The sequence below is a fragment of the Salvelinus namaycush genome, chromosome 23 (assembly GCF_016432855.1).
Source record: "Salvelinus namaycush isolate Seneca chromosome 23, SaNama_1.0, whole genome shotgun sequence".
Lineage (NCBI taxonomy): Eukaryota > Metazoa > Chordata > Actinopteri > Salmoniformes > Salmonidae > Salvelinus > Salvelinus namaycush.
The window spans coordinates 18,164,120-18,188,951 of NC_052329.1; the positions used below are offsets into that span (position 1 = coordinate 18,164,120).

Below are 24,832 nucleotides of genomic sequence, written 5' to 3' on the forward strand. Positions count from 1 at the left end.
GTGTGAAGGAAAGGAAAAGAAACTGATGGGTGCACACCTCCCACTGTATCACGAACCTGGACTTCCTGACGGGACGGCCCCAGGTGGTGAGGGTAGGCAACAACACCTTGGCTACGCTGGCCATCAACGCAGGGGCCCCTCAGGGGTGTGTGCTTAGTTCCCTCCTGTAGTCCCTGTTCACCCACAACTGTGTGGCCATACACGACACCAACACCATCATTAAGTTTGTTGGAGACATAACTGTGGTAGGCCTTATCATCGATGGCGATGAGACAAGATTTACAGGGATGAGGTCAGAGACTGGGCAGTGTGGGGCCATGACAACAACCTCTCCCTAAACATCAGTAAGACCAAGGAGCTGATCGTGAACTACAGGAGAAATAAGGGAGAGCATGCCCTTCGTCCACATCGATGGGGCTGTTGTGGAGCGGTTTGAGAGCTTCAAGTTACTTGGCGTCCACATCACTAAACATTTAACATGGTCCACACACCCCCGTGCAGTCGTGAAGAGGGCACAAAAAATTGGCGAAGACTCCATCCACCCATCCACTCCATCCATACAGCCTCAATTCAGTTGTGTCAAGTTGTGATACACACAGGAAACTGTTGAGCGTGAAAAACCCAGCAGCGTTGCAGTACTCCATACACTCAAACCGGTGCGCATGGCACCTAATACCATACCCCATTCAAACGCACTTAAATATTTTGTCTTGTCCATTCACTGTCTGAATTGCACACATACAAAATCCATGTCTTCATTTTTTGTCATTTAGCAGATGCTCTTACCCAGAGTAAGTGAGTGCATACATTTTTCATGCTGGTCCCCTGTGGGTATTGAACTATGTTCTACCAACTGAGCCACACTGGACTATCTTTAACCTGTCTCCTCTTCATCTACACTGATTGAAGTGGATTCCATAAGTGTCATCAACAAAGGATCATATCTTTCACCTGGATTCACCTGGTCAGTCTATGTCATGAAAAGAGCTGGTGGTCCTATTGTTTTGTACATTCAGTGTATACACACGAAATACACACTCACTACACTGACACTCTCACACGAAACCCACACATGCACATACACTACATACATATGCACATAACACAAAAAATATGTAATTTAAGTATAACTCTGACTGGTGTGTAGTTTGTAACTCTCCTCATTTGGTAAAGCAGAAAAATGGCACCACATTTGGCGACGGGGATGGGAAGTGAATCGTCACTCGGTGACCACTCCTGAAGATCTGGGCAAATCGTGCACGAGGGATCCCTCAAACTTGGGATCTCAGGGAAACCACACTTCGGGAACGAAGCAGATGGATCCACCTTTGATCTGAGAGGCAGCGAGCCGGGTGGATACCACATCTCGAAGATAGTTTTTTTTAAGAAATAGGTGAGCGGACCACACTTGAAGTCGAGTTTTTAGAAAAGCCTCTGTTACATAGGCTCTGAGTGTGTATTCCTTTGTGACGGGGGCAACTTGGAGGCGTAAGCAGGGCCGAGTCAGTGGAGGATGATCTGAGAGTCAGTCGACTCAAAGACAACTATCACTGGTCGGTTGCGGGCGACCTAGAGCCGTCTTGACACTGAATTGATCACAGTGGGTATTGGTGCGGTCTGTGGGGGTGAGGGGCCAGGGTGACTGTGTGTTCTGTGTGAAACACGGTACTTGGTGAAGCCCTATTGGAAGAAGGACCTCGTTCTGAAAGTGTCTGTGTGACTGTCTAAGTGACCCTCAGAGGTGGTGAATTCCAATTATTTTAAATGTGCTAGCCAGGTATGCCCTGGGTTACTCTGTGTGAGTATTTTGTTTTGGGACGACTAGGTAATATTTTGATTACATTATGGGTTTCACTGTACATATAGACAGGGTGTGAAATCCTGTGTGGGTAATCTTTGTAGGAGCGTTCTGTGTGAGCGCGGTAGGTTGACTCTATGTGGGTAACCTTTTAATTATGTTCTGATGTTCTGTGTGGACATCTGACCAGTTCTGTGTGAACATCTGACCAATCCTGTGTGGGTGATCCTTAAAGTTCTGTGTGAGTACCTAAGAATTTCTTACGTTTTATCTGGATTCTGTGAATATATGAAAACATGATAAATTGTATGTGTGTATAATCGATTACTAGTGATAATGATGAAAGTAATGCTGAGGATATAATTAGATACAATTTAAACCACCCATTCGTAGACGTACGTAGGTTTTGAGTTGGTATCTTTAATGGATCATTTGATAAAGATGAGGTTTTAAGCACTATTAAACTGTCTACAAAATCTGGGAAATTGTGCTCTAGAAACTGATTAGAGTGTGTCCACTTTTGGTTATTTTACCCTAACGATGTAACTATAAATGCTTATTGGATTATCTCCGTCTGGGTACAACATTTGAAATAAAACTGCCCTTAAGTTCTGAAACTGTTTTATTTTTTCTTCCCAGTATGAGAGGAGTTGCGGGATTTATTGAATAAACCGTTTTCCATAAAGTTAGAGCGAATTAAGAGGGAATCTCGACGTAATTTATAATGTCGTACAAAGCCTAGGGTATCCATCAAACTAATTATCATTGTGTGATTCATGTGATGTAGTAAAGTAATTGAAATACGTTGCATGAGAAAACATAATCTACTTTTATTAAAAGGCGCAAGATCTGTTTCCTAGTCTATGAATGTCGATTTTACTCTTTGTCTGCTAATCTATTCATTTGGCATGTGAGAATCATCACCGGAGTAACGCTAGGACCTTTAAATCAGGGCTATTTTCTGGGAATTGTCTCGGTAGTACGGGCCTAATTTTACGACTACAGACAATTGTAAAGTGGGTTTATTTGCGGGGAGTCTTAGTCATTCAAATACCATTGGTGGTATAGTGGTGAGCATAGCTACCTTCCAAGCAGTTGGCCCGAGTTCGGTTCTGACTAAAATTGGAGTTTCTGATTGTAATTCAAGTATTGTTATGTTTTGCCTGGAAAGATATGGTCGCTAGTGTTTGTTTAAGATATAAAATGAACTTTTTAATAGCTTGTTTGGTTCAAATTGAAAGACAAATTCATTCAACTTAAATAGCGAGGCGAGTTTGATGTGATACGTTGTCTGTTGCCTAAATGGTCTGCTGAAATAATATATTAAAAATAGGAGTCGTATTTAAATAACTGAATCAAGGAAGAGACAGTTACCTAAATCTAATGAATAAATTTGGCGCTTTACATGTTATTTTTAAAGTCTTGAACATTTCCTAAGTGTGAAGCCGAAAGAGAAGAGAAAGTTGTAAAGTTTGGTTTTAATCTTACGATAGAGGTAAGGCAGAACGTTGGTTGAGTAGGGGTTATATTTTTACCCACTGGTAAAATATAGGAGGGTTGTGTGCGTTGGGATATGTTGGGCTGTAAGGGATTCAGGTGTGAATAAGGAAACATTGTGATAATGTATTCTGATGATTATTGATTCTTGGTTTGATTGTTTAGGTAACACCAGTGAATTTGAGCAGGAAGTTAATGTATTCTAACATTATAATCTGTTTCCATTACGTGGAACAATGTCAGGTCATTAAAGTGGATTGCAGTTTGAGTAAATTTTTATTTTTTCAGGGACAGTGCATATTAATCACAGTTGTGTGTGTCTATTGGCAGGGTATTCCAGACATGGGAAGCTCTCACACTGTAAGCAGATTGACTAAAGGTGCTTTTCCTTAAGGGAACTATAGTCATCTCTCATGGCGGATCTTGTGGATCTGCTGCCATAAGGTTTGGGTTTTCAGCTTAACAAAAGTACTGAGTAGAGGGGGAGCCTGGACATTTAGAATCTTGAATACAAGATAGGCGTCAGTGTATTGCATAAGATTTTTTCCAACTCAGGAGCTTATGCTTTCTATAGCTATTGGGTTTCCTATCAAGTACTTTGAGAGCCTGTTTGCAGACAGACTGAATGAGTTTTAATGTTGAACAGCAAGCTTGGGCCAAACTAGTAAGGTAGTATGTTAAATGGGGGAGTATCATACATTTTAAGTATAGTTTTGTTACCTCTGTAGTCAAAACAATTTAATATGTTTTGGAAATTAGCTAGGTTGAATTTGGTTAAATGACTTACCTTTTTCATTTGCTTTTTAAAAAGAGAGGTTGGAATCAAGTATGATGCCGTGGTACTTAAAATCAGATACATAGACATCTGTCTCAGGGGCATCAGATACCACCTGGAGCTTTTCCCCTGATACATAGACATCTGTCTCAGGGCATCAGATACCACCTGGAGCTTTTCCCCTGATACATAGACATCTGTCTCAGGGGCATCAGATACCACCTGGAGCTTTTCCCCTGATACATAGACATCTGTCTCAGGGCATCAGATACCACCTGGAGCTTTTCCCCTGATACATAGACATCTGTCTCAGGGGCATCAGATACCACCTGGAGCTTTTCCCCTGATACATAGACATCTGTCTCAGGGCATCAGATACCACCTGGAGCTTTTCCTCTGATACATAGACATCTGTCTCAGGGCATCAGATACCACCTGGAGCTTTTCCCCTGATACATAGACATCTGTCTCAGGGGCATCAGATACCACCTGGAGCTTTTCCCCTGATACATAGACATCTGTCTCAGGGCATCAGATACCACCTGGAGCTTTTCCCCTGATACATAGACATCTGTCTCAGGGCATCAGATACCACCTGGAGCTTTTCCCCTGATACATAGACATCTGTCTCAGGGCATCAGATACCACCTGGAGCTTTTCCCCTGATACATAGACATCTGTCTCAGGGGCATCAGATACCACCTGGAGCTTTTCCCCTGATACATAGACATCTGTCTCAGGGCATCAGATACCACCTGGAGCTTTTCCCCTGATACATAGACATCTGTCTCAGGGCATCAGATACCACCTGGAGCTTTTCCCCTGATACATAGACATCTGTCTCAGGGCATCAGATACCACCTGGAGCTTTTCCCCTGATACATAGACATCTGTCTCAGGGGCATCAGATACCACCTGGAGCTTTTCCCCTGATACATAGACATCTGTCTCAGGGCATCAGATACCACCTGGAGCTTTTCCCCTGATACATAGACATCTGTCTCAGGGCATCAGATACCACCTGGAGCTTTTCCCCTGATACATAGACATCTGTCTCAGGGGCATCAGATACCACCTGGAGCTTTTCCCCTGATACATAGACATCTGTCTCAGGGCATCAGATACCACCTGGAGCTTTTCCCCTGATACATAGACATCTGTCTCAGGGCATCAGATACCACCTGGAGCTTTTCCCCTGATACATAGACATCTGTCTCAGGGCATCAGATACCACCTGGAGCTTTTCCCCTGATACATAGACATCTGTCTCAGGGGCATCAGATACCACCTGGAGCTTTTCCCCTGATACATAGACATCTGTCTCAGGGCATCAGATACCACCTGGAGCTTTTCCCCTGATACATAGACATCTGTCTCAGGGCATCAGATACCACCTGGAGCTTTTCCCCTGATACATAGACATCTGTCTCAGGGCATCAGATACCACCTGGAGCTTTTCCCCTGATACATAGACATCTGTCTCAGGGGCATCAGATACCACCTGGAGCTTTTCCCCTGATACATAGACATCTGTCTCAGGGGCATCAGATCCCACCTGGAGCTTTTCCCCTGATACATAGACATCTGTCTCAGGGGCGTCAGATCCCACCTGGAGCTTTTCCCCTGATACATAGACCTCTGTCTCAGGGGATCAGATACCACCTGGAGCTTTCCCCCTGATACATAGACATCTGTCTCAGGGGCATCAGATACCACCTGGAGCTTTTCCCCTGATACATAGACATCTGTCTCAGGGCATCAGATACCACCTGGAGCTTTTCCCCTGATACATAGACATCTGTCTCAGGGGCATCAGATACCACCTGGAGCTTTTCCCCTGATACATAGACCTCTGTCTCAGGGGCATCAGATCCCACCTGGAGCTTTTCCCCTGATACATAGACCTCTGTCTCAGGGGCATCAGATCCCACCTGGAGCTTTTCCCCTGATACATAGACCTCTGTCTCAGGGGATCAGATACCACCTGGAGCTTTTCCCCTGATACATAGACATCTGTCTCAGGGCATCAGATACCACCTGGAGCTTTTCCCCTGATACATAGACATCTGTCTCAGGGGCATCAGATACCACCTGGAGCTTTTCCCCTGATACATAGACATCTGTCTCAGGGCATCAGATACCACCTGGAGCTTTTCCCCTGATACATAGACATCTGTCTCAGGGGCATCAGATACCACCTGGAGCTCTTCCCCTGATACATAGACATCTGTCTCAGGGGCATCAGTTGTTTTCTTTGAGGGACATGCAGACTGTTTTTTTTTAAAAATGCAAACATGAGTCTCTGAGCAACTTTGTCATCTGAACCATTACAGTAATGAGTTCTTGTGTAGCTTGTTGTTTGTTATTTGCATGCATTTATCACTGTATCATCTGCATACATTGGAACTTCAGACCCTGTACAGACAGAAGGAAGATCATTAATGTACGAGCTGAACAGTATTGACCTTTGGGAAATGCAAACATTGTATATATGAGTGGAAAAAAGTTAGTTTAGATTTTTACGCTGATGAGACAGCGCCAACTTGTGAAAGATTATAGATTTATTAAAAAATCTGGATAGTTTTTACTAAATTTAGGCAACAAGTTGAAATTATTAGATTGGTGGAAAGGGGTTATGGGTTTGTTTATTTGTTTACTGTTTATTGTTTATTTTAGGTGTTGATTTAACTTAATTAAACATTGTATTATCTGATGTGTTTGAGTAGGATTCTTTCTTCCGGGACGGATGGAAGTTACCTAAAGTATGTATGTTAAAGGAGCCATGAGAGAACACGTCTCAAACAACATTTTATTAAATGCCTGGGATTAAATATCACTGATTCCTTACGCTGAGAAATATACTACATTTGCGACAGAGGAAAAAATAATTACATTTAGATAGTAATGATACCAGGATAATTGTATCTAAGGGTAGCGCATGTTCAATTAAGCATACATATACATTGGTGTAGATTAAAACTAATCATTAATGATTTGAGGGAGTACAGTGGAATGATCATTATTATTAGGTTTTGTTTGAAATTTCCTTTGGGTTTGGTGAGTTTTCCATTTGTTTTAGTGCCAAGGTATCTTAAAGGGGCACACACGCACATGGAATTTTTATTTTCTGTTTTAATTAAACACGTGAATTATTTTGATATAGGAATGATCTGGGAACCTGGGATACAACATGTAGGAAATGTTTGACATTTTTTCTTTAATTTGTCTAATATAGTAAGAAACCCTTATTTGAAGGGTTTGTATAACCTATGACCTCTATCATGACTTTCCGTTCTGGCTTGATCACCCTCATTGGAAAGCCATTTGGATAATGAATTTAAGGTCATTTATAATACTGATTTCAAGGTAATTTGTGTAATTGATAAATATGAAGGAGTTTATAGTTCTTAGCCATATTTGTAATTTGGACCAATGTGAAGAATGAGAGGGCTGTAACGTTCGTCGTATAGAGGAGAAGGAGAAGACCAAGGTGCAGCGTGGTAAGTATTCATAATTCCTTTTAATGAATACGAATACTAGAACAAAACAACAACAAAAACGATAAACGACCAGTTCTGCAAGGTGACATACACTAAACAGAAAACAACCACCCACAAACACAGGTGGGAACAGGCTACCTAAGTATGATTCTCAATCAGAGACAACGATAGACAGCTGCCTCTGATTGAAAACCATACCAGGCCAAACACACAGAAATACAAACCAAGGACAACATAGAACACCAGACATAGAATGCCAACCCAAACTCACGCCCTGACCAACCAAAATAGAGACATAAAAAGGATCTCTACGGTCAGGGCGTGACAGTACCCCCCCTCCCAAAGGTGCGGACTCCGGCCGCAAAACCTGAACCTATAGGGGAGGGTCTGGGTGGGCATTTCACCGCGGTGGCGGCTCTGGTGCGGGACGTGGACCCCGCTCCACCTTAGTCTTGGCCCACTTAGGTGGCGCCTCTGGAGCGGGGACCCTTACCGCCAACCCCGGACCGGGGACCCGGACAGGAGTGCGACTCTGGCTGCTCCGGACAGGAGGGAGACTCTGGCTGCTCCAGACAGGAGGGAGACTCTGGCTGCGCCGGTCAGGAGGGAGACTCTGGCTGCTCCTGACTGAAGCCCGACGCTGGAGGCTCCGGACTAGAGGGCGTCGCTGGAGGCTCCGGACTAGAGGGCGTCGCTGGAGGCTCCGGACTAGAGGGCGTCGCTGGAGGCTCCGGACTAGAGGGCGACGCTGGAGGCTCCGGACTAGAGGGCGTCGCTGGAGGCTCCGGACTAGAGGGCGTCGCTGGAGGCTCCGGACTAGAGGGCGACGCTGGAGGCTCCGGACTAGAGGGCGTCGCTGGAGGCTCCGGACTAGAGGGCGTCGCTGGAGGCTCCGGACTAGAGGGCGACGCTGGAGGCTCCGGACTAGAGGGCGACGCTGGAGGCTCCGGACTAGCGTCCTTCGTTGGAGGCCTCGTGCCATAACTCCTCACTGGAGGTTTCGTGCCATGGATCCTCACAGGAGGCTTCGTGCCATGGATCGTCACAGGAGGCTCAGGAGGCTCTGAGGCTCAAAATAGAGACATAAAAAGGATCTCTACGGTCAGGGTGTGACAAGGGCATTGCCTTTAACTAAGGGTAGGCTGCTTTAAGTCTATTTTCCTATGACCATATGGGTGAAATCGTTTTAATTTGTGGAGTTTTTCAGAGTAGTGATTTTAATTTAATTTGATTTTAATTTAATTTAATAGGTTATTTGAAATGTTGTTTTATCTTTTGTACCAGTAATAGTTTTGTTTTATACATTACTCTCATGGAGAGAATTATGTGTTAAAAATGGGGGAGGATTCAGTTCTTTAAGGTTTTGGATAAAAGTTACACACCTTGAGTGATATGTGAAGGAGTGTTTTGTTGTGTTGTTTGTTCTGTTCTATCCCCGATGGGTTATAGGTCTAACTTCCTGATCCTTTGACTCTATGATGGAGTTGACAGTGTGATGGGGAGTATAAGCCAATTTGAAAGAATAGTTTCAATAGAATGTGTTGTTATTCTCTTTGAAATATGTTTAGACATTTGTATTAAGAATAATTGGTAAAAGTAATAATTTATCATGTAGTTAATGAACTGAACTAAACTGTTGTTCTGATCTGTTCTTTCGAGGTTATCATGAAAAGTGACATGAGACGGTATCTTAATGCATGGAAGAGATAATTGGACCGAACAGTGTGTGTACCTCAAAACCCCCTCTAACTGGCTGAAGAAGAGTGACAAAGGCGTTGAATAGGGCCCTGTCCGAACCACTTCAACCGAGAGAATGGAGCCAGCCAGATATCGGTGTACAGTATCCGATCTAAGCTATCAACTGCTTTTCTTTCATGTTTTTCTCAGGAGTGTGAGAGGAGTCCACGTGGAGTGAGCATGGAGAGAGATCTGTTCTAAACTTCTCTTATGTTGCTGGTATACTGGTTGACGAATGGACAAGACATAATGGGTGGTAAAGGTGAGACATTGAAATTGGGACATTATCATGGGACATCCACTTTGAACTGTAAAGCTATCTGAAGAAGAAGAATGAAAAGGACGCCAGAAGAATCAGTGCCTGAAGGAAGGGGTTGGTCAACTGGGCCCAATTTTTTTTTGACTTTTGGGGTATCAGGTTGATTGTAGAGGTCTACACCACGTAAAATTATAGTAATTTAGATTAAGAATGCATTGAGATACTGATCTGTATTCTAATCGTGATAGAAAAGTTAATAGTAGAATTATGGGATAATTATACTGGATGTTAATATAAATGTACATTCTGCCAATGTTGATATGTGTTAAATTGAGTTTTTTACTTTGAGTGATAGGACCAATTTGAATCACTGAGCAATGTCATTCTAAATTTTGGTTGGATAATTAACTGGGTTCTAATTATGATTTTATTTGGAAATTGAATGATTTTTAAAACTGAAGGATTGTTTTGATTGTTGTTATGAACTAAAGATGTTGAAACTATTATAAGCATGCCATGGTGAATGGAGAGGGTGAACTCTGATCTGGAGAGTGAAAATGATCCTAATCTATTTGATCTATAGGCATTGCCTTATAAATAGTGGAATCATGATGCTTGTCTTGGGTCATGTTCATTAGGCACCAAGGAGATCTATTTTATTTTAACTAGGAGTCATTACCTGGATTTGTTCAATAAGATATGCTAATTTTAGTTTCTGGAATGGAAATAGTCATTTCCAACATACTATGCTGATCCATTGGAGTGTGATAGATAACTAAAGATTATTTTATTAAACTCCATTGTTGCATGCACTGCATTATGCATTAAACATGTGCAAGTCTGTCTTGTGGTATAAAGGTTGTGAACTCAGTTTCTGAAGGGAGAAAACTTACATGGAAATAAGGTACTCGACATTGAAGGGATTTGATTCCCTATTTTCTTAAAATTTTTATCATGTATTTTTTTAATTTTTATAATTCATATACTCTGCAACTACTGTTAGTAAGGTACCATGTTACTGTTCTGATTCTCCAGAAGGGACGGAGTCCCTTGAGAGGGGAATGTGGCGGATGAATCAGAATTAGTTGGGTAACATAGATAAATAAGATGTTTTATTTGCATAATATGCTTATGTGAGATACTTGTCATTAGAATGTATCCTTTTGGACTATAGTGTTGGCAGTTGCACTTTTCCCTAAGCTGGGGCTCAGTCACTTGGGGCCCAGAGAGGGGAGAGGTCAAGCTTGTCTTTCACATGTCCCTGGTGCTATGCAGAATATCAGAAAGGGAAGAGAACCGAATGGAACATTGTCTTCATATGTGAATGTGTCTTTACCTATTATTAAACCATGTGAAGGGATGGCGTGATTAATGGGGAACCAATTACTTGTCTCCACAATGTCTGTGCGCCAGTCACTCCCTCCTTTTCCCATTGGGGGGAGGTGTATGGCAGTGTCTGAAAACATTGTATGTCCTCTCTCATCTTACACTTATCCTGGGACAGTGTATGACCTAGAGGCTCACTCCCCTCGGTGAGCTTGTCCAGGAGTGGGGTCAAGACGGGGTTTACCTGAGATGGGAGTATCTAGAGTTGATAGTTGATAGATGCCATTGGATGAGTTGGTGTTTTTGTACTATGAAGTACCAGGAACGAGGTTAGAACCTCGTCTGAGGGACCAAACTGAACGATAATTGATAGCGAATGTTATCTGGCTAAGGGATACTCCTTTCTCAAGAAAAAGTATTTCTTTGTGAAGAGTTCCTAAGATCTGTGGTTCGTCATGTAAGTTGAGAGTGGTGTAACTTGGCTATAAAAGATCTTTATATTTTTCTGTAGTCACTTCTCAACGGGTCATTAGAAATAGTGAATTGTTGAAAGTCAAAGGGCTATTTCAAAGCTCTTATTAAAAAATATGTAATTTAAGTATAACTCTGACTGGTGTGTAGATTGTAACTCTCCTCATTTGGTAAAGCAGAAAAATGCCACCACAACACACACACACACACACACACACACACACACACACACACACATACCAACACAACACAGACACATACATATCTACCTCAAATACCTTGTTATTATCTATTCTGATACTTATCCTTCCTTTATGTACATATCTACCTCAAATACCTTGTTATTATCTATTCTGATACTTATCCTTCCTTTATGTACATATCTACCTCAAATACCTCATACCCCTGCACGTTGATCTGGTACTGGTACTCCCTGTATATACTGTAGCTCCATTCTTGTGTATTTTACTCCTCTTGTGTTACTATTTTTTGTTGTATTATTATTTTTTTAACTCTGCATCGTTGGGAAGTGCTTGTAAGTAAGCATTTCACGGTTAAGGCTACACCCGTTGTTTTCGGTGCATGTGACAAATATAATTTGATTTTATTTACTCTAACTTGATTGATAGCCTGAAATGGCTTCTTGGCAGCTAGTTATAAAGTTGGGAGATTGGGAACTATAATAAAATTGCTAGGTGGCTAGTAGTATTACAGAGAAACAACATCAAAAATACACAAATCTGAGGTGACACGGGCACTTATGGGCATGACGTCTTGGATTATTATTATAGTTATTTATTTTTTGCTGTTATTGTTGATGTAATTATCTCACTTCACTTTAGCAACATTGGCTTTGTCATTCATGTTAAAAAAGCTTATTTGAATCTCAATCGCATGTGTCCTTAGGAATATACTCAATCAATCAATCAATCAAATGTATTTATAAAGCCCTTACATGAGCTGATGTCACACAGTGCTATACAGAAACCCAGCCTAAATCCCCAAACAGCAAGCAATGCAGGTGTAGAAGCACAGTGGCTCGGAAAAACTCCCTAGAAAGGCCAGAACCTAGGAAGAAACCTAAAGAGGAACCAGGCAATGAGGAGTGGCCAGTCCTCTTCTGACTGTGCCGGGTGGAGATTATAACAGAACATGGCCAAAATGTTCAAATGTTCATAGATGACCAGCAGAGTCAAATAATGATAATCACAGTGGTTGTGGAGGGTGCAACAGGTCAGCACCTCAGGAGTAAATGTCAGTTGGCTTTTCATAGCCGATCATTGAGAGTATCTCTACCGCTCCTGCTGTCTCTAGAGAGTTGAAAACAGCAGGTCCTGGACAGGTAGCAAGTCCGGTGAACAGGTCAGGGTTCCATAGCCGCAGGCAGAACAGTTGAAACTGGAGCAGCAGCACAACCAGGTGGACTTGGGACAGCAAGGAGTCACCAGGCCAGGTAGTCCTGAGGCATGGTCCTAGGGCTCAGGTCCTCCGAGAGAGAGAAAGAAAGAAAGAAAGAAAGAAAGAGAGAAAAAGAGAGAGAGAATTAGAGAGAGCATACTTAAATTCACACAGGACACCGGATAAGACAGGAGAAATACTCCAGATATAACAGACTGACCCTAGCCCCCAGGCACAAACTATTTCAGCATAAATACTGGAGGCTGAGACAGGAGGGGTCGGGAGACACTGTGGCCCCGTCCAACAATACCCCCGGATAGGGCCAAACAGGCAGGATATAACCCCACCCACTTTGCCAAAGCACAGCCCCCACACCACTAGAATGATATCTTCAACCACCAACAAATCCTGAGACAAGGCCGAGTATAGCCCACGAAGATCTCCCCCACGGCACAACCCAAGGGGGGGCGCCAACCCAGACAGGAAGATCACGTCAGTGACTCAATTGACGCACTCCTCCTAGGGACGGCATGGAATAGCATCAGTAAGCCAGTGACTCAGCCCCTGTAATAACGATAAGTGCCATGGGATCTTTAGTGACCACAGAGAGTCAGGACACCCGTTTAACGTCCCATCTGAAAGACAGCACCCTACACAGTGCAATGTCATCATTGCCCTGGGTCATTGAGATTTTTGTTTAGCCCAGAGGAAAGCGTGCCTCCTACTGGCCCTCCAACACCCCTTCCAGCAGCATCTGGTCTCCCATCCAGGGACCGACCAGGAGCAACCCTGCTTAGCTTCAGATGCAAGCCAACATCAACTTGATTTTAAATAGAACCATAAGGAAACCTGTAGGAAACTTTATGCTGAAGTACTGAAATTCCCACAGAGGAACGTTGTTAACATCCTCAAAATCATTAGATAACATTACTTGAAATAGAACGATGAGGAAGCGTTATGGGAAGGTTGTATGCAAACCACACTCTCACCAATCTCTAAGAAACATATGCTTCTCAGAACGTTATGTGCTAGCTGGGTAGTGAGTGTAGGCCTATGCATGCACATTATCCTACTGTATGTGGGTTTTAAATATATCTGTTGCAATAAGCATCATATAATTGTGGCAATCTGTGGGCCCAGAATCCCACCCTCACTGAAGCTACATTGTAGTTATGCCCTTTTTAAAATATCCTATTTTCAATGGAAGGGTCTTTAATAGTTTTAGGACAAATGACAGCATCTCAAGATGTACGCATGTTCATAAACCACATGGCCAATGAGAAATTATTATATTTTCTCAGAAGGCTTGAATTAACATAGCGGACTAAACTCAACTTCATGATGAAGGAAGTTTCTTATGAAACTGGTACCAGGCTTTGTGGAATTCAGCTCTGAATACATTGATTCGCCCAAGGTCAATAATTTAAAAAACTAAAAAACATCTGAAATGCTTACCTTGTACCTACAGTTGAAGTCTAAAGTTTACATACACCTTAGCCAAATACATTTAAACTCAGTTTTCACAATTCCTGACATTTCATCCTAGTAAAAATTCCCTGTCTTAGGTCAGTTAGGATCAGCACTTTATTTTAAGAATGTGAAATGTCAGAATAATAGTTGAGAGAATGATTTATTTCAGCTTTTATTTCTTCATCACATTCCCAGTGGGTCAGAAGTTTGCATACACTCAATTCGTATTTGGTAGCATTGCCTTTAAATTGTTTAACTTGGGTCAAACATTTTGGGTAGCCTTCCACAAGCTTCCCACAAAAAGTTGGGTGAATTTTGGCCCATTCCTCCTGACAGAGCTGGTGTAACTGAGTCAGGTTTGTAGGCCTCCTTGCTCGCACACGCTTTTTCAGTTCTGCCCACAAATGTTCTATAGGATTGAGGTCAGGGTTTTGTGATGGCCACTCCAATACCTTGTCTTTGTTGTCCTTAAGCCATTTTGCCACAACTTTGGAAGTATGCTTGGGTCATTGTCCATTTGGAAGACCCATTTGCGAGCAAGCTTTAACTTCCTGACTGATGTCTTGAGATGTTGCTTCGATATATCCACATAACTTACCTCCTCATGATGCCATCTATTTTGTGAAGTGCACCAGTCCCTCCTGCAGCAAAGCACCCCCACAACATGATGCTGCCACCCCCATGCTTCACGGTTAGGATGATGTTCTTCGGCTTGCAAGCCTCCCCCTTTTTCCTCCAAACATAACGATGGTCATTACGGCCAAACAGTTCTATTTTTGTTTCATCAAACCAGAGGACATTTCTCCAAAAAGTACGATTTTTGTCCCCATGTGCAGCTGCAAACCGTAATCTTCCTTTTTTATGGCGGTTTTGGAGCAGTGGCTTCTTCCTTGCTGAGCGGCCTTTCAGGATTTGTTGATATAGGACTTGTATAACTGTGAATGTAGATACTTTTGTACCTGTTTCCTCCAGCATCTTCACAAGGTCATTTGCTGTTGTTCTGGGATTGATTTGCACCTTTCGCACCAAAGTACATTCATCTCTAGGAGACAGAATGCATCTCCTTCATGAGCTGTTTGACGGCTGCGTGGTCCCATGGTGTATATACTTGCGTACTATTGTTTGTACAGATGAACGTGGTACCTTCAGGCATTTGGAAATTGCTCCCATGGATGAACCAGACTTGTGGAGGTCTACAATTTTTTTCTGAGGTCTTGGCTGATTTCTTTTGATTTTCCCATGATGTCAAGCAAAGAGGCACTGAGTTTGAAGGTAGACCTTGAAATACATCCACAGGTATACCTCCAATTGACTCAAATGATGTCAATTAACCTGTCAGAAGCTACTAACGCCATGACATAGTTTTCTGGAATTTTCCAAGCAGTTTAAAGGCACAGTCAACTTCTGACCCACTGCAATTGTGATACAGTGAATTATAAGTGAAATAATCTGTCTGTAAACAATTGTTGGAAAATTTACTTGTGTCATGCACAAAGTAGATGTCCTAACCGACTTGCCAAAACTATAGTTTGTTAACAAGGAATTTGTGGAGTGGTTGAAAAACAAGTTTTATTGACTCCAACCTAAGTGTATGTAAACTTCTGACTTAAACTGTATGTTTGTCCTCTCTAGTTTGGGCCCTTTCTTTGATTGCTGAAATCCATACTTCTTTTTATAAATGTTAAATCATATACAACCACCGACTGTTTCCTTGTTGAGATTCAATTGGCACATGTGCATTTGGGCTGACTTTCCATCTTAGAGCAACAGCAATGAGAAAACAGTCTGTGGTTGAATTTGATTAACGTTTATTGAAAAAGTATTGATTTCAGCAAACAAAGGCACAAACATCAGTACAAGGTAAGTGTTTCCTTAAAATAATTGTAAGTATTGAGCTCGGGCGAGTTCCACAAAACCTGGTTTCTACTCCACTCCGTTGGTGTTCATCAGAAACTTCCTTCACCATGGAATGGAGTTTAGTCAGCTAGCATTAGCATTGTCTTTACATTATGATGGAAACTAAGTGAAAACATCTCTTTCTAAACAGTACCACGCTGTGGAATAGGCTACGGAATAGCAAACTGTGCCTTCATTTAAAAACAACAAAATTATTTTTATTTTTCAACCAACCTGAAATGTCATCACAGTGACAGCATTTTGAGACACAAGACTTAAATATGCTTTCCCGCCAAATTGGCTACTGAACTTGAAGACAATGCTGTCCATTGCTAAATGGTCCTTGCTATCCGGGATCCTTGAGACGTGCCTACCTCATTGAAGTTGAAATGTAAAATTGTAAGTGTTAAGGTTAGATTCAGGTAAGGGTTATGGTTCAGGTTAGGGTTAGGGTAAAAGTTAAGGTTAGAGTTAGGGTTTAGGATAGGGTCGTCCCAAGGATCTACTCTAGCATTGAAAAAAAAAAAAAAAGTATGTTTATATGAATATTGCTATCAACAAAAGAATAAGGTAATTTGATGTAACCGACAGCAGAAAATAGAATATCGTCTTTCTAATGATGTCAACTTTATTTCTCAACTCCTAATATTGAGCAAATTACACTCATTGCCACTCATTACACTCACTGGAGTGTCTGACATAGACTTTGAAAAAGCACCCGGCTGCTGCTAAGCTTTCTTGGCTTGGACATACATTTTTGCCAACACATGGCTCACCTTTGTTTAACCAGCTACACAGCTGCTTTTAGCTAAATGTGTTTTGAGTAACTTTTTTTTCTACCAAATATATACATTTTAAAATGTGTTTTACTTCTAACTGCCAATATAATTCACCTGATGATCAGACAGGGCATGTGGAAAAAATAACATTTCTTAACATATGATGGAGGTCTCTGGGTCACTGGTTTGTCACGGCGCAGGTCCCTGGGCAAGAACAGGTTGAAGACCTCTGATCTAGGGTGGTTTACACGATGAAGTTGTCCCCCGCATTGGCAAATACTATCCACATGGTGGCGACAGTGAAGCGCTTTTTTCCCTGTGGTGATGTGCATGACTGCCATTGTTGATTTTAAAGGTGGTATGGAATGGATGTGATGGATGTGACCTTCTCTGTTTAATGGCATACAATCACTTTTTTTATCACGCCCAGGCTATTTCACAACCTTTTAAATCCATGCCAAAAATGAAAGCTTTCGATGGACATCACATTACACATTTCATATGAAACGTATTGCCTGATGAGACCTGCGTTGGTTAACCGACCCTACATGATACATCGATAAATTAAATTGATAGTATATGATAGGAAAGTGTTTTTCTCCCCTCTCTCCCTATCTCTCTCTCACACACACGCACGCGCACACACACCGACAACCCATGCTGTTATTTTGTACGACTCCATTGTGCGTAGGCTAATGGCAGTATACTGAATACATTACTGTAAATAACGCAGTTACCATAAACAGAGACCTGACATCATCTATGACAACAAGAGGACAAAGGCCCCACCTCCCATCCTTGTACCTCTCAAGTTGGGAAGGAATCTCAATATACCCTTCTGAGGCTCTTACATAACACTTCTAACACCCCCCCCCCCCCACCCAAAAAATATATAATTTAGTAATTTAATATTGTTAGCACAGGTACTGTAGGAAACTGAGTTGATGGTTGGTGTCATTATTCTAAACATCAGAGAAACCTATAAAGTATTTCCTGTTACAATCTCTTCTCCAGAGGAAATGTATTTTCTCCTCAAATAATTTTTTTAACACTGAAAATCTAAAAATGAATGAAATTGGGTTATAGTCCAGTTGAAATGGCTAGTAATGATGATTAAGTATTGATAGAAACAGGCCTACACATCAACTTGTTTTCTTATAGTGATGCAGATAAAAGGAATAATATGAAAATTATGGATTTCATGTTGTAACTGTCACGTTCCTGACCTGTTTTCCTTTTTCTTGTATTTATTTAGTTGGTCAGGGCGTGAGTTGGGTGGGTTTGTCTATGTTTGATTTTCTATGTTGGGATATTTGTGTTCGGCCGGGTATGATTCTCAATCAGAGACAGCTGTCAATCGTTGTCCCTGATTGAGAATCATACTTAGGCAGCCTGGGTTTCACGTGTGTTTTGTGGGTGTTTGTTTCCGTGTCTGTGTTTGTTGCACCACACGGTACTGTATCTGTTTATTCACTTTGTTTATTTGTTTTGTAATTCAGTATTCAGTTTCGTTTTAATAAATCATGATGAACATTAACCACTCTGCGTATTGGTCCGATCCGTCTCGCCTCTCCTCGTCCGAGGAGGAGGAAGAATATGACGATAGCCGTAACAGAACCACCCACCAATCTCGGACCAAGCAGCGTAGCAACGGGCAGCAGCAGCGGGACCAGGAGAAATGGATATGGGAGGACGAGCTGGACGGAAAAGGACCCTGGGCAGAGCCAGAGGAGTATCGCCATCCCAAGGCGGAGTTGGAGGCAGCGAAGGCAGAGAGGCGCTGGTATGAGGAGGCAGCGCGGCGACGCGGTTGGGAGCCCGAGAGTCAGACCCCAAAATTTCTTGGGGGGGGGGGGCACACGCGGAGTGTGGCAAAGCCGGGTAGGATACCTGAGCCAACTCCCCGTGCTTACCGTGAAGTGAGAGGGCGTCGTACTGGTCAGACACCGTGTTATGCGGTAAAGCGCACGGTGTCCCCAGTACGCGTGCTTAGCCCAGTGCGGGCTATTCCACCTCGCCGCACTGGTAGGGCTAGGTTGGGCATCGAGCCGGGTGCCATGAAGCCGGCCCAACATATCTGGCCTCCAGTACGTCTCCTCGGGCCGGCGTACATGGCACCAGCCTTACAGATGGTGTCCCCGGTTCGCCAGTATAGCCCAGTGCGGGCTATTCCACCTCGCCGCACTGGCAGGGCTACGGGGACCATTCAACCTGGTAGGGTTGGGGAGGCTCGGTGCTCAATAGCGCGTGTCCTCCTTCACGGTCCGGTATACCCGGTGCCACCTCCACGTACCTGTCCTCCGGTGGCAGCCCCCCGCACCAGGCTGTCTCTCCGGGTTCTCTCTCCAGCTGCTCCCACCTGTCCAGCGCTGTCAGAGCCTTCCTCCTCTCCAGCGCAGCCTGAGTCTGAACTGCCTGCCTTCCCAGCGCTGTCTGAACTGCCTGCCTTCCCAGCGCTGTCTGAACTGCCTGCCTTCCCAGCGCTGTCTGAACTGCCTGCCTTCCCAGCGCTGTCTGAACTGCCTGCCTTCCCAGCGCTGTCTGAACTGCCTGCCTTCCCAGCGCTGTCTGAACTGCCTGCCTTCCCAGCGCTGTCTGAACTGTCTGCCTGCCCAGCGCTGTCCGTCTGTTCCGAGCCGTCAGAGCTGCCCGTCTGTACTGAGCCTTCAGAGCCGTCCAGCCAGGACCAGCCAGAGCCGTCCAGCCAGGACCAGCCAGAGCCGTCCAGCCAGGACCAGCCAGAGCCGTCCAGCCAGGACCAGCCAGAGCCGTCCAGCCAGGACCAGCCAGAGCCGTCCAGCCAGGACCAGCCAGAGCCAGCCAGCCAGGATCCGCCAGAGCCAGCCAGCCAGGATCCGCCAGAGCCAGCCAGCCAGGATCCGCCAGAGCCAGCCAGCCAGGATTCGCCCCTCAGTCCGGTGCTGTCCCTCAGTCCGGAGCTGCCCCTCAGTCCGGTGCTGCCCTTTGGTATAGTGGGATTGACATGGAGGGTGGCCATTGGGAGGAGGCCACGGAAGCGGGGTTTGACTATGGTGGGGTGGGGACCACGACCAGCGCCAGAGCCGCCACCGTGGACAGACGCCCACCCAGACCCTCCCCTAGAGTTTATGCTGGTCCGCCCGGAGTTCGCACCTTAAGGGGGGGGTTATGTCACGTTCCTGACCTGTTTTCCTTTTTCTTGTATTTATTTAGTTGGTCAGGGCGTGAGTTGGGTGGGTTTGTCTATGTTTGATTTTCTATGTTGGGATGTTTGTGTTCGGCCGGGTATGATTCTCAATCAGAGACAGCTGTCAATCGTTGTCCCTGATTGAGAATCATACTTAGGCAGCCTGGGTTTCACGTGTGTTTTGTGGGTGTTTGTTTCCGTGTCTGTGTTTGTTGCACCACACGGTACTGTATCTGTTTATTCACTTTGTTTATTTGTTTTGTAATTCAGTATTCAGTTTCGTTTTAATAAATCATGATGAACACTAACCACTCTGCGTATTGGTCCGATCCGTCTCGCCTCTCCTCGTCCGAGGAGGAGGAAGAATATGACGATAGCCGTAACAGTAACTTTGCCTAATAGCTAAAGAGCACTATTCTACTTTCTGGCAGACAATGGACCAAGAGAAGTAAATATGTCCAGAAGTAAAAACTTTTATTTTGTCGCCAAAAAATCCTATTTCAAAAGGTATTACTTAATACATGGCAGGAATTACAACAATAATAAAATGGTTAATTGCAAAATTACATAATATCTATATATTTCATATCCAAAATACATTGCATATATGAAGTAACAGTTCCCTTTCATTGAACATTACTATTTATGAGAGGTGGACGTAAAGGGTACATTTTTTATTATTACCTTCATGTTAAATTTAACAAATTCCCTTTAGTTCAAACGACTAAACCAATGGAGCTTCAAGAGATGCTTCCTGTGAATATTAGGGGTGTCTGCGCACATTTGCATAATATACCTGGCCAATTTAAAGGCACAGACAAAAGCTGCCAATTTCTGGCCGGTATGAAACATGAAAAGTGTTGTTGGCCTATTTTACAATTAAAAGCAACCATAATCATGGTATATACAGAATAACAGATGGACTATAGGTGTAGGATTATGATTCAAGCAGGCATTTGTGGTTTTTGATAATAACTAGAACAAATCTTGTGTTCACAAATAAAAAAATACAAATAAAAAAAACGTAAAAATGTATTGCCCAAATGTACAGATATAAAACGTTTAAAATGTTGAACATACTACATATCAGTAACGGACTTTTAAAAAATTGCATTTTTGACCGAGGTCAACTCGTATTAATTCTCTTGACTTTTTAAAACTGTGTCACATATGAAAATAACTCTGCATAATTTATACAGTAAGTTGCCTTAATGCCTAGTTGACCGATGTTCACAAAATAATAAAAAATATGTCTGACGAACGCACAGCGTTCGTGAATCTGAGGATTTCTCTGTTTTCATCCTTTCTTACTTTACTGGTTTTGTTCTTTATTTAGTAAACCATTTATTTTCAAGAAGTACTGAGACCAAAGTCCAGATTCAGCTGTTTAAATACACTTGTTTCTTTCATACAAAAAACTTGAACCATCTGAAAATGCACGTTTTAAAATGGCAGTGCTGTATGAATGCACAGAGACAGTTAGGTGAGGGTTGACATGACATGACATAGTGCTATGGCAAGTCACTCTGTGTCGACACTTGACTGGCCTGGACAGAAGAGGGAGAGACCACCGTGAGACACGTAGCTCTTCTAGAAACAACTGTGATTGTCAAATTGATGATGTGTTCCATGGACCAGAGGGCATTCACATTAATAATGACTTGGTCCAACAAAATATCCGGGAATGGAAAGAACCAATGGCTGAAGAGGACAAACGTAGTTACTGTAACAACAGTCAACTGGTGTGTGACCCCCTGAAAACATAGCTACAGCGCTTCACATCCAACTCTTGTCTCCAACTCGCCTACTTCCAGTTTGGAGGATAAGTTAAGTGTGAATCAATGGCATATTCCAGTTGCCAACATTTCATGTTCATTCAGTGCTGAGAAGTCCTTTTCTTTGGAGCCCTACCTCCACAATTCCAGATGATGCTCCGCATACATAAAGGGTTGCAGACGGACTGACAAACTGATAACAGAACATCAGACAGACAGACATGATGTGGATCTGAGACCCCAGAGACTGAAATGAGGAACAAGGCAAGAGCTTCACTGTATGAGGAAAATGTAGATTGAGACCCATAGAGAATGGGTCCATGTCTGTGATCAGGCACACAGTAGGTATGCGAGCCTCTATGGTCTCTTGATAAGGCTGCGTCTGTGTGGGTAACCGTGTCCAGATTTTGGGGGCACTCTGAACTGGCCCATGGGTGCAGCTTTCAGGGGACAGAAAGGCAGAAAAAACACAGACGCACTGTTATGCACATCAGCAAAAGAAAACAAACATAGAAAAAGTATTGTCTTGTAAATAAGTAGTACTTCATTTGGATCCAGTTTTTTTAATCCTTCAGTTAGTGTCCTTCATTTTGCCAGTTAAGAGCAGACTTTGGGTGGAGGCGGAGAATCCCCCTTTCTCTCGGTCTCAGTTGATTTAATTTCATTGCGAGAGTGCAGGTCAGCCTTGGTAGGTTTGGTTTTGGGGAGAGGAGGGGAGATTGGGGGAAGATGTCACGGTGCAGTGGGGTTTAGTAGTAACTGCCCAGGTGGGAGGGCACATGGGAGTTGGGGTGGCGGGGGACGCTGTGGTTGGGGTAGATGCCCCCTGGGGAGCTCCAGTATGGAGCGGTGGGTCCAAAGAAGTTAGAAGAGGTGACGGGCATGGAGGGAGGGTGTGGGGACATGAAGTTGACTTTCTGCTGGTGGGCATGGTAGGAGGGCACGTATGCCAGGTCCGAGGGGTATTTGTACATGGAGGACTCGGTGGGGTGGGGCTGCAGGGCCTGGGCGATGCCGTGGAAGTCAAACTTGTAGGCGTAGCGCTTGCCGTGCACCTTGGTCATGATGTTCTTGTCGTAGTAGTATCGCAGGGCGCGGCTCAGCTTGTCGTAGTTCATGTTGGGCTTGCTCTTCCTCTCGCCCCAGCGCCTCGCCACCTCGTCAGGGTCAGTCATCTTGAACTCTCCGTTGGTGCCCTCCCAGGTGATGCAGCCGGCATTGGCGCTGTCTGACAGGAGCTCCAGCAGGAACTGCCACAGCTGGATCTGTCCTGAACCTGACCAGGACACACACAGGTCAAATCAACAGCTGTTCTATAACTCAACACCTAACAGCCAGTTGATCAAAGACCCATAACTCATTATGTACTTTCTGAATACTGCAATAAAGTAGAATGCCAATTCTATAGAAGAATTCCAACAATTCTCAGCAGATAAAAATGTCAATTTTAAAGAGCAATACACCAGGGCCATAATGAAGCAATGTATGTTGTGAAATGTAGTTTACATCGAATATATGATTGGTCTCATACATTCTCTCGTACATACCTGGGTTGGCCAGTCGGCTGCTGGTGGGCCCCAGGATCTGGTAAGGATCTGTGGAGAGAGAAAGAGGTCTGTTAGTCTGTATCTATCACTATACATTAGGTTGACACTCATCCCAGTGAGATGGGTGTAACCCACTGTCTTAGGTGGAGTGCACACACATGATGGAAGGAATGAGCAGTGTGAAATACATTACCTGGCTGAGGTCTGGGCTGTTCAGTGGACTTGGACACGTTCTGTGTGACCACCGGCGAGCCTGAAGAGGGAGGGGTTGGGAGGGGAAAGAAACAGGAGGAAAGAAAGCCAGTTGGGCGGTCATGGATAAACCACGGTACACATCTTAACGGCACGTCAGCCCCGTTCCAAAGAAAACAGGGCAGTAACTGGTGGCTAGGGTAAGTGCTTAAAGTTCCCAGATTTCAGGGTTTGACGACTGAGGATTTAATCACTGGTGGTCTGCCTTGCGTGCTTGGGTTGAGAGTGGGCTCTCACAAATCGCTCTATGAAGCTTTGAGCTTTGGGGCGGCAGGTAGCCTAGTGGGGCGGCAGGTAACCTAGTGGTTAGAGTATTGGGCCAGTAACCAAAAGGTTGGTGGATCGAATCCCCAAGCTGCCATTGTCAAAATCTGTTATTCTGCCCCTGAACCAGGCTGTCATTGTTAATAAGAATTTGTTCTTAACTGACTTGCCTAGTTAAATAAAGGTTAAAAAAAGAATATGATGCATGATGGGTAGGACCATATAGTAATTCCTTGTGTGTCCTTCTTTCTGCGACTCAGAGTATGTTTACCTTTTCCACTGTGCATGTTGTTCGACCATCCAGTCCGCCGTACAGCATCATATGATGGGTCTGAGAAGCAGAAAGAGATTTGTCAACATTAAACACTTCCTAACATTTAATATTGGAGTATTTCATTTATTTCTCCTATAGAAGTGTTGGCTGACATCGTCACACAAATGATGCACACGCATCGATGAGGCAGAAGGCCGTGTGTTATGATTCTGAACCGTCAGATAGCTAGCAACAATTACAAGAAGCTGCCATCTATTTATGTTTCCAATAAACATTGGAGGTGAAAATAGTTTACATGTTGTCAAAAATCTAAACTGACTGTTTTGCCCCATAGTTGCGCACACATCGGTTTTGTTGCTAAACAACCAAGCAGCCTATACACGAGTGGGAAATAAACTGATTCTAACTCGACAACATGAACCGTCCACCTCATCTCATAATATACACTAGTCCTGAATTAAAAGGGGTAGTGGCTCTTTTCGATATGTGGCTGTGTATGTTCTTGATTGTGCTCTCTACCTCCCCATCTGCAAGCAAACCCATCTCAGGAACAGAACTTGGCTTTATACGAGCAACGAGATTGTCACAGAAATAAGGCAGGGAAATTATGCCAAGAGCCGGCTATAAAAAGGTTTGCCTGCCTATCCA

The 24,832-nt window shown here is 43.6% G+C and overlaps 1 protein-coding gene across 4 annotated transcripts in view; it reads right to left on the reverse strand.

The window, feature by feature from the left end:
- Positions 1-20,525: 20,525 nt before the first annotated feature.
- LOC120018137 (Friend leukemia integration 1 transcription factor-like) overlaps positions 20,526-24,832 on the reverse strand; it is a 34,866-nt gene continuing 30,559 nt past the window's right edge. For 3 of the 4 annotated variants that reach the window (XM_038961150.1, XM_038961149.1, XM_038961151.1), the window contains 4 exons: positions 24,182-24,241; positions 23,588-23,647; positions 23,395-23,442; positions 20,526-23,123 (listed from right to left, as the gene is read on the reverse strand). In XM_038961150.1, coding sequence (XP_038817078.1) covers positions 22,597-23,123; positions 23,395-23,442; positions 23,588-23,647; positions 24,182-24,241 — 695 coding nt within the window. In that variant the 3' untranslated portion in view covers positions 20,526-22,596. The remainder of the gene's footprint in view (positions 23,124-23,394; positions 23,443-23,587; positions 23,648-24,181; positions 24,242-24,832) is intronic. The other variant, XM_038961152.1, reaches the window with a different exon arrangement.